Here is a 10,198-nt window from a genome sequence, read left to right as displayed (position 1 = left end):
CCTGCTATAGTTTTATTTTTATTTTTCAGTTTAGCTTATTATCACACCCTTCAATTTAGAAAGAGTGCCTGCAAATTCTGACCAGACCAGCCTAGCCAGCCTGCCCTTCTTTGCCTTTTATGATCTTATGTTGTTTGGGTGTTTATGTTTTAGGATGAGTGCTACACTTAATACGATATGAAAATTTAAAGGCATTTCTTCAAATAAAGAGGTACAATGGTGCCTATAAAGTTACAATATTAATCAAATCCTTTATTGCACATCCAATGCTTCAAATCAACTCCAATTAGGTACATGAATTTGGGTAAGTAAAGAGTTCACATAACAATAAAATTGAATGTTGCAGTTCAAAGAGATAATTGTTTCTCAAAATTTTTTAAAAACAAATGTTCAAAGAGATAAAGAACGCATGTCAGATATATGTCTAAAATATTATATACTAACAATTATCATCTTTTACCCAAACAAAACTCTCTGACCTCAACAGACCCATGGATTATAGTCGAAACAGAGGGAAATCACCCATCATAATAAGCAAAAGACAGAGGTCTCAAAAGACAGAGGTCTTACAATCTTCATATTAAAAAAAACCTAACATAAAAATGTTCAAATCCAAGCAGAGTATTCACAGCATTTGATTGTTCAAATCCAATTTACAAGATCTGCACTAAAATATTTATGAAATATAAAGGCAAAATCATGAGAACAGAGAGAAATTTAGTGCATGTACCAACAAAGGGCTCACGAGTTTCTCTTCAGTAGACCCACAGTGCCGCGATGAGTTTACAAGTTGAAGGTGAGGAAGATGAGCAACGTTGGATACGGCAAACTCTCATTAAAACAAAAAATAAAGTGAGATTTTAAAAAATAAATAAAAATAAGCCAAACTCATAGTTAACACTCTTAGCAAAAATAAATAAAAACCCACTACATAAACATAACAAACACTATCATAATCATAACAATTATAATCAAGATCATAAAAAATAAAAATAAAAATAAAAACCGACCCAAATTTAAAAAGAATAATCGATTACCACATGCTACCGCGATTTTTGATCGTGTAAGGCCCACTTTCCGGCGTCCTCCCGAACGGGGTTATGTTCAGAGTTGGGAGTCTGGGATTCCTTCGTGTGGGTATTCTGGAGTTCGAGTTGAGGGAGGATCTAACGCAGTGGAGGCGGGGAAGTGAGGGGCAACAAGATCCTCAAGCCAGGTCCAAATGCTGAGAGGAACTGGGGTTTTGCGCAGACAGGTTTGAGGTGAGGAAGAAAAGCATCACTCTGATTTGCTATTCTGGGCTTTTGCACAGTTCCATTTTGATAATTTTGGGTTTCTAGATGCTGGGGACGTTTTGGGGTGGAAAGGGCGTGAAGAAGAGAGACATAGAGAGAGAGAGAGAGAACGCGGGTAAGAGTTATAACCGTTCTGTACAGAGATTTTTAATTGATATTTGTGGGACCCAGTGAGTTGACATAAAGGTGAGTGATGGAGTTTCAAAACTCACTCAGATATTTCACCCAAACAAGCCACAAATAGAGTTATCAGAAATTGGGGTATTTTTGAGTGATAGTGAGGAGTGAGGAGTGATGAGTAATGAGTGATGAAAACTGAGTGATGAGTGATGAGTGATGAGTGACTATTTTTTTTAAACCAAACAAGGCCTTAATGTTACCTTTGTGAGTGTTTGATGTAGTATTTGTTTGTGTGGTTGTGGTTAAAAGTTTAAAAATATCTAAAAAGATAGTGGTTAAAAGTTTAAAAATATCTAGGTGTATGGTAGCACACCACACTATTAGTTTTTATATATTAAATCAATGGTTTATATCAAACATATTTAGATCTAATGGTTAAAAATCAAATCAAGATTTTTATTTTTATTTTTATTTTTATTTTTATTTTTATTATTATTATTATTTTTTTAAAAGAGCGCTTTTGTGAGGGTGCTTCGCTTTAGAGGGGAAAAGCTCCAAGGGCTCTACGCTTTGAGCTTAAGCACGCTTTTAACAACACTGGATCTAGGGTTAAAATGAACTTACACAAAAAACTAATTAGTATCTTAACTTTTGAATAAAGAACAATCATCATGTAATCTACTGCATAAGTTGAAATTAGATTTTATCTATTAATAAAAAGTGTAAATTTATGAAGATTTTTAATATTATCAGTGAAGCACAATATGGGACCTACACATGTGAGAGAGATGTCCCATTAAACTGTTTCATGAGATCATTTTTCTCTGAGTAATGGTAGTCACACACTCCCATGTGGTCGCGTGACTTGTGTGTGTATGATGAGCGTATAATAGTAAATTGCATTTTAGCCTTGTTTTTACATATCCGTCCATCTTTTCTTCTTACTTTTGCAGCAATGGTTAAAGAGATGGCCCAATATAGCTGAAATGATTAGCTTGCTGGAGAAGGAACCTGGTTCCATCAATTCAAAGTGGTTGCTCTCTTTAGGGTTTCACCTTTTTCCTACACAATTTTCAACTATGCCATTGTGGTAACAAGTATGAGGTTTTGGCCCTGAAGCTTTCCTTTATATCTACAGGTTTGTGCTCTGAATTCCTAATATGATTATTTTTCTGAGATCATTGCTCTAAGAAAATAAATAAAATATGAAAACAGAATATATTTTCCTCTTCCTGTCATTCAGTTGATGGACGAAGCTGTAATAAAAAAGAAGACTGTCTTTTTACTGGTAATTAAATTATATGTTGGCTGAACTTTTGTGCAGTGGTTGGTTAATAAGGACATTAGCAGGTGCAAAGTACGGAATCCTGCACCTGGCTACAGTGGAAATTATATACAACATTATCTCCTTGTAAGTTGTAACTCTATTTTTTTGGGGCCACAGGTTTATCTTTGTAAGTACAAAAACTGTACATGCAAAAACAATAACAACAACCAAGCCTTAGTTCCAAAATAGGAGCAAAAAAATAAAAATAAAAAACAATGATTGATTATATCATTTAAGAAATGCTAGAGACTTCTAAGCATGTCAGTTTCTTATGCAAGTTCTTAGTTACCATCTGTGAATGTGAGAATTAAGTTATGCTTGTTCAGTTAGTTTGACGGTAATTACATCACACTGTCCTAAACCTTAAGCTCTATGATGTTTTGTTTCATATGGATTTTTAATTTTGCAAGATGTTGTGCATAAAAAAAAAATACACAAATGGTGCAGCTCTGATGCTTTATATAACAAAAGTATGACCCCTTTAACTTTTTAGGCTAAACAGTATCTGTTCTGCCTGTGCCTGTAGCTGATCACAGCTTTCAACTGGGATCCATTTCAGGGTTTACTTTACCGGGTAGATGGTTTTGCAGCTTAATTGATTCTGTGTATGGTATTGATGATGCATGTTAAACAGTATATTGTATGAATGTTGGGTTAAACCTTTAGAGAGTCAGCTGAAACAGTACTGGGTGTTTGAACTTTGAACCTTTTATTTTGCTTGCTGTTGTATTTCTCATCAGATCGTTTTAGCAACTGGAACTTATAAAACCATATAGAACGTTATAGATGTTTCATTATTTCTTTTTCTTTTTCTCTTTCTTTTTTTTGTGTGATGCTGATTTCCTGCATTATTTACTGTAATTCTATTAGACGGAATTGAATAATTAAGAAATAGTCAAATAGACAATGAGACAAAGCCGAGAGGGGAATCTCACATCAGATGTTTAATAAGTGAATCTTAGGTAATAATTGATTACAAGGAGTTCCAGTTGCAACTCAATTGGTCCTTTTGGGTATTAGTGTGACTAGTGCTTTCCTTGGATCATGTAAATGATATCAAAGCAAACCTAATTTCTTTTATTGTTGAAAAGGTACATCATTTTTCAAGGAAGAGAAGAAACAATCTAATGTCCTTGATATCATGGAAGAAAGTTAAGATGATGTAAAAGGCAGTTGTGCTACAGAAGTATGCTCTGTTATTGATGTACTAGTTTCTTCAATCACAACAATTGCTTGTTCTGAAATCGGATCATTTTGGGGTGATTCTTTAGCCATTTTTTGCATTTGTGTCTGACTTTCTTCAGTTTGGCCCCTTGTTCTTCCGAATCTTCTCTTCCTTGGACCAGGTGTAGCCCAACTTCTGAATGCTGAATGCAAAAGCTCGTGAAATATAGCCCCTTTGTATGAGCTACCCATCTTCAAGCAGTCAGCAAACGTTTAAAGGGAAGTACATAGAAATGAGTGATAAGTTCAGGTGTTAGGTGGAGCTTATATTTTATTCCAACAAAGAAGCATATCTGTGATTCTGTATATTATCTAACCTGGGTCACAAGAGCATACAAAGGCATGGTGCAGTAACTGCATAGCACTTGAACAATCACACTGCATAAGAAAAATATTACGTGAGCATGTGAATGAGGGGACACACGCAGGCTAGCTAAGATAATATGTTCCATATTCTCTCCCCTAAGTATTACCCCATAACAATTCTTGTGATAATGAAGCCTGGTTTCTCCATGATGCATGAATTGAATCCATATATGCACTGCATAGTAGTATATTTGATTACGTAAGAATGCAGTTGCATATATGCTTTTGAAATTGATTATGTACCATTTAGCTGACTAACTGATATATAAATATGTACTGTTTAGCTATCTATCTGATATATATATATATATATATATATATTTCCTCACCAAGATCCAGACGAAGAATGCAATCTCAAATGAATTCTGAAACAAAATGAATTGAAGTAAGTCAAGAACAATGTCAGGGCTACTAAACCAAAAGTGTTTATCTGAAGGCTTCACTTGAGGTACTTCATGGTCTTCGGCCTTTTTTTCCACAACATTATGCTCTACACTATTGTCTCTGGTCATCTCTGTAACCTGTTGTGCTTCACGATTACTTATCTTGCTCTCAACCGCATCCTGAGCCAAACTAGTGATTATGTGTTCTAACTTAGCACCCACGAAAAGTAGCAGCTGTCACTCCAACCAACTCAAGAATAAGTCCAATTATGTCATTCCATAAACAAAGACAATTAATTTTCACTTGGAATCAACCAAAGCCACTTACAATCACTGGCAAAAATGACAACCAAAAATACGAGTGCCATCCTGTATGTTCATTTCAAGCACAAGTAAGATATGAAATTCCAATTATGAAATGAGGTGAATCAATCAAGATTTAGAAATTACCTGCCACATTCAGTAGCAAGAAAACCACAACAAACACCCATAGGTACCAGCTACAGTTAACAACATTTATCTAAAAAGTCAAATTGAATTTTGGAAAATAATTCAATAATTAAAGTTAACCTTTCTTTCAGTTTTACCTTATGCTAACAATTTTTTTGAAATCATTTTCAAGTGTCCGCACTATGTATTTGTGAAAATCAAATTTAGGATTTCCAGGGCAGTGCTCCTGCAAGGAGAAAACTAGGGTAAATGGCATATGAAACAATCTAGATCTGTATTATATAGTACCTAGAAATGATGCAAACCTAACCTTGATGAATCCTTTTCGCAATTCAGTGTAATCGGACTTGTTAACAGAGCCATAAAACTGTTTGAAGAATGATATCTGCCAATAAATATAAAAATCTGGGTGTCACCACATTGGATGTAAGCCTTCATACCAGGATAACATTCTAACTTCCATAATAAAAAATGTTTTCAACCTTTTTATATACACATAAAATTTCAAGCATAGAGCAGTAATTTAAACTCAAACATAAACAATACACTACTATTTGCAATATGATGGATTTATTATGAAAGATTAAATAATTTAAATTGCACTATTGTTTCCAAAGACATGCACAAATCTAGTTGAGTTGTTTTGCATTATTCACAACACTGTCCAAATGGTGCATTGTGGTTTAAATGCAAATGAGCCAGCCCCTTAATGCACAAAGTAGTTTCTTACGTTCTTAAAGGGATCTCAGTAAAGTTAGTTTAAAGTATATAAAACCATTTTCTGGATCTGCGCAATATGGCAAATTGCAAAGGGTATGGTACTGCTGATGGTTCATTATTGAGCTAGTACATCTTGCATAGAAATGATTGACCTTTCTTTTATTTTCTTTTTTAATGTCTTTTTTGCCATACATGTAGAGGAAATTCATCTGTAATACTCTTTACAACATTGCTCATTGTGTCTGCATCAGCTCGTTGCTTGTTGCCTGCCTTAGTGTGCATTTGAAAGGCACCAATTGGCTTGACTTATTGACTTGGAGCATCCAAGTCCCATAGACTCCATTTCTTTCAAATTAGAGTTTACGTAGAAATTTTAAAAATTTTAGGAAAAATAAATGTGTAACCAAATCATTGTTGCAAATAAGACACATAATGCAGTGATGGCTCTTTCTTCAAGCTTATTTTCAATAATTAAGGAAATAACTTTATTAACTTAAGACATGTAGGAAGAGATATTGTTTAATATTGTAAGCATCATAAGGTATAAAATTAAAAATCAGTCATAAATAAAATAAGTAAAATTTAAATTGTGTAATAGAAATGTAATTGTAACGATGAAGAAAAACAATCCATTGTGTTTTGGCACTAGACATTTATATTTTGGTTTGTGACTTCAGGAATCTATTAGCTCACAACTAGACCATCCATCCATGTCACATATACCATGAAGCTAACAGATGTGTAGATAGACTGACAAAGGGGGGGAAGAGAGCAATCAAGCAGCATGGAAGTATTTGACCGTTGCTCATCTTTTGTGTATGAATGTTTTGTATGGGACCTGATGAAAGTGGGAACCTATAAGGAATTCCCCATGATCAGCTAATTTTGACAGACGCTTCTATAAATATTAATAATACCCCCTCTTCTTTATAAAAAAATTAAAAAAAAAAAAAAAAAAAACTGTAACTTTTAGTATAAATGAAGATATTTATGACTAATTTAGGGATATTGAAGTGTATGAGATAAGCTTTGAGTTCATCCATTTAATGAAAGGAAAAACAATTACAGTTACCTCAAGATTGAGAATTTGAGAATTTCATTATTGCAGAGACAAGTTCAAACTCACCAGCCAACTTACAGCTTCTGCCTTTCTCCAAAATCCTTGTGTACGTTGTTTCAAGAACTTATTGTTATCATAAGCAGGCGCGTTTCTCTTTGTTGGATCTGCACAAAATATTCAGAATTCATACAGGCATCTTACAAACCAAAAACATCAAAGACAATTCAGGGCATTTTAAAAATTCTGGTTCATGTTACCCCCTCTTGAAATTTCTTCCTTAATTGAATCCTCCCAGACCTTCCATTGGCGTATCTACATATGTAGAAGAAAATATATATAAATTATGAAACGCTTATTTATCCAATTTCCACATATAAGGTGTAAAAACTTCTTAACTGAAAATCTAACTAAAAACATATATATATATATATATATATATATAAAGGCATCAATATATTACCCTGACTCCTCCAAGGACCATTGTAGAGACACAGAAGATCACATGGAAAATTGCCAATACAAAGATGAAAATGTGTAGCTGATGTAATGCTTCCAATGATATCAATTGAACCTTCCCCTGTGAGAGAGAGAGAGAGAGAGAGAACTAGTTATGTAACAATATATCAATTGAATATCAGCTTCATTAGATAGCATATACAAATGTTTGTTTGGGGTGGAAGATCCCATACCTTTTCCATCTATAAGTATCATTTTCCCTTTTATTAGTTAGCTACCTATCCATGTATCTTTACTGTATTCTCTAATGACTACGTCGAGTAATCCGAAATTTTCCCAGACCACCATTGTTTGGCTACACCTGTAATCATGTATATTTGCGGCGAAGGGGTACAAATTCTTTATTATCATATGTCTGTATGTATGTTTTCACATTTTCATTGCTTGTTCATGGTCATTTATATATAGGGCAGCAATTCAATACAATAAGTCTAAGAATTGACAATAATAATAAAGGCTAATGTATAAAAATCAGTTAAAATTACAGGACTATGATATACCTCATGTAGGCAGTGCCCTGAATTAGTTTCTTCAGACAAAAGTCGTCGTCGATTGTTTGTAGCAAGATTATAGTAATGTTCGGAACCATTGGAGGAAACAGTGCCCCTCTTGCATGGAAGCATGGAATATGAAAGATGAGTTGGTATGCACATGCGACTTATGAAACCTTGGAAGGCCGTTAATAGAAGGGAAATGAACCCTAAAAGCATCAGTTCTGCAACAACAAAAATCAGTACGTAGCACATTGATTAGACTTTGCAAATAATGTAAAAAATTTAGGCATGCTGAATTTGCAAGGCAAAATGAATCCTATATGAAAGATGACTAGAATTGCGAACTTGGCTTTAATCACTCTTAATAAAGAGAGAGAGAGAGAGAGAGAGAGAGGAGCAAACCTTCCTTTAATTTTTCTAACGCTTCATTTAGTTCATCTTGACCCTTATGCTCCAACAGCTGAAATGCAAACCAATGCAACAAGCAGCAAAATACTTAAAAGACCCCACTATGCATAAAAAAAGATTCATTATAAAATCATTCTATAAAATAAAGTTCTAGTTTCCCATAATCAGAGCAAAAATGTTAAAAGGACAGGTGCAGTTGTGTTTTAAAAAAGAACAGTTTTTGAGAACCTGTTTTTTGGAACAAACACAGAGCAATTTTCCCAGTAAAGTTATCATTCAAGAGGCGCAGTGCTTAATATATACCAGACCAATAAATAAATAAATAAATTGTTTTAAAAAAACTCTAGATTCTGTCAAAAAGTCTATCTCAGATCTTATGCTTATTTCGCTTTGAACTAAGAATAAGACATTTTTGACAAAAATCTCAATGAGGGCTGTCATTGTAAAGTCAAAACTGGATCAGTGAAGCAGTTAAATTTCTAACTTCAATAGTGAATCAAAAGCTAACTCTGAAATAACTTTCTTGGGTTAGAATGCAACCAACAACATTAGTAGAATTTGATAAAGTTCAAGACTAGAATGCAGCAGCCTAGAAATGAGAGAGAAATTTGGCCAAGTATTTACCAGCCAAAAGCCAGAGAAAGATCAAACCATGAATATAGAGAAGACCAGAAAATTAATTAGAGAGGTACTCTTTTACTATATGCATTATAATAATGATGTTACTTTTCTAGGTGGTGACAGATGAGTTTGAATACCTTTCCAAGGTGATGAATGCCACGCGCAGCACATAAAGATATTAGAACAATGACGAAGCAGACACTGGCAACTATCCATGTCGGTGTATACTCTAAGGAGCTGTTGATTTCCGCTTCCATATCTTGGTAATGCAGTTGACAAGGTGATATTGTGGTGAACTTTGTATATATATATATATATATATATATATATATATATGAGACAGATCACGATGAGGCTGTAAGGGGGGCAAAGAATAGAATATGTGACAAATCACTTTATGGTTAACATTTTAAGTAACGCACAGAATAATCTACCATGCATGCATCTGGGAAAGAGTAAAAGTAGCAATATTGAGGTTCTTGCTTTAATTAGTTCTTAACTTCTAATCCCTCCAACTAGCAGTGAAGAGTCAGTTGTAAAACGTGCGTAGAATAGCAACTTTCCTGGAAACATTTTCTTGAGACCTTCATCTAAGTATCTGACGGTACCGACGAATCTATCCCCAAGAACTTTATAGTAAAAGAAACTTTACTGTTGATCTAAAACTCTAGAACTATCCAATCCCAGTTTTGGGAAATATGTACTTGGTGACCAATTCTATCGCCAGTGAAAACACGGGCAAACTAGGGTGACAAATATGACATTTAATGGGAGCATTGTTGAAGCAAATTAATCTTGGTGGCTTACAAAGTACCAAGGTTTGGAAACTATAGTAATGCAAGCAAGTCCATTAAATCAAGAGAAATGGTGCGTCCACAATATTTTTCTAACAAATCATAGATGGTAAGTTATTATTAGTTCTGATTTGAATTCACAACTTAAATCATTTTTCTGCCACCTATAACAACTAATAACAATCTGACACTTTGTTGTAAAAGTGTTGTGAATATAACATCTCTTTTAAATAAATTCAGATAGTATAAAGAGTAATGAATTCACCACCATTAGAATGGCTTTTCAGTAGCTAAACCCGCATGCATCATGAAACAACACAACATAGAAAGAAAACTGAACGGAAAATTTCAAAAATAAACACGAAAAAACAATAAAGAAAAAAAAAGAAAGCAACAAGGTAATCGTGGGACTTCCAAGTG

General features: G+C 34.0%; 1 protein-coding gene and 1 long non-coding RNA gene across 2 annotated transcripts; one reads left to right on the top strand and one right to left on the bottom strand.

Annotated features, from left to right (window-relative positions):
• Positions 1-2,285: 2,285 nt before the first annotated feature.
• On the top strand, positions 2,286-3,922 carry LOC115970919. The gene is made up of 3 exons (XR_004087177.1): positions 2,286-2,553; positions 2,740-2,826; positions 3,834-3,922. It is a non-coding gene; the product is annotated as an uncharacterized LOC115970919 (long non-coding RNA).
• LOC115970918 (MLO-like protein 13) lies at positions 3,874-9,242 on the bottom strand. The gene is made up of 14 exons (XM_031090543.1): positions 9,122-9,242; positions 8,358-8,415; positions 7,962-8,176; positions 7,406-7,522; positions 7,203-7,257; positions 7,012-7,109; positions 5,476-5,550; positions 5,303-5,391; positions 5,166-5,215; positions 5,044-5,084; positions 4,662-4,949; positions 4,440-4,507; positions 4,284-4,344; positions 3,874-4,158 (listed from the first exon to the last, which is right to left on the bottom strand). The coding sequence occupies exons 1-14, from the start codon at positions 9,239-9,241 to the stop codon at positions 3,895-3,897; spliced, it is 1,599 nt and encodes a 532-aa protein (XP_030946403.1). The 5' UTR covers position 9,242; the 3' UTR covers positions 3,874-3,894.
• Positions 9,243-10,198: the final 956 nt, after the last annotated feature.

Source organism: Quercus lobata, chromosome 12, assembly GCF_001633185.2.
Source record: "Quercus lobata isolate SW786 chromosome 12, ValleyOak3.0 Primary Assembly, whole genome shotgun sequence".
NCBI classification, from domain to species: domain Eukaryota; kingdom Viridiplantae; phylum Streptophyta; class Magnoliopsida; order Fagales; family Fagaceae; genus Quercus; species Quercus lobata.
This window is presented reverse-complemented; position numbering and strand designations above follow the sequence as displayed.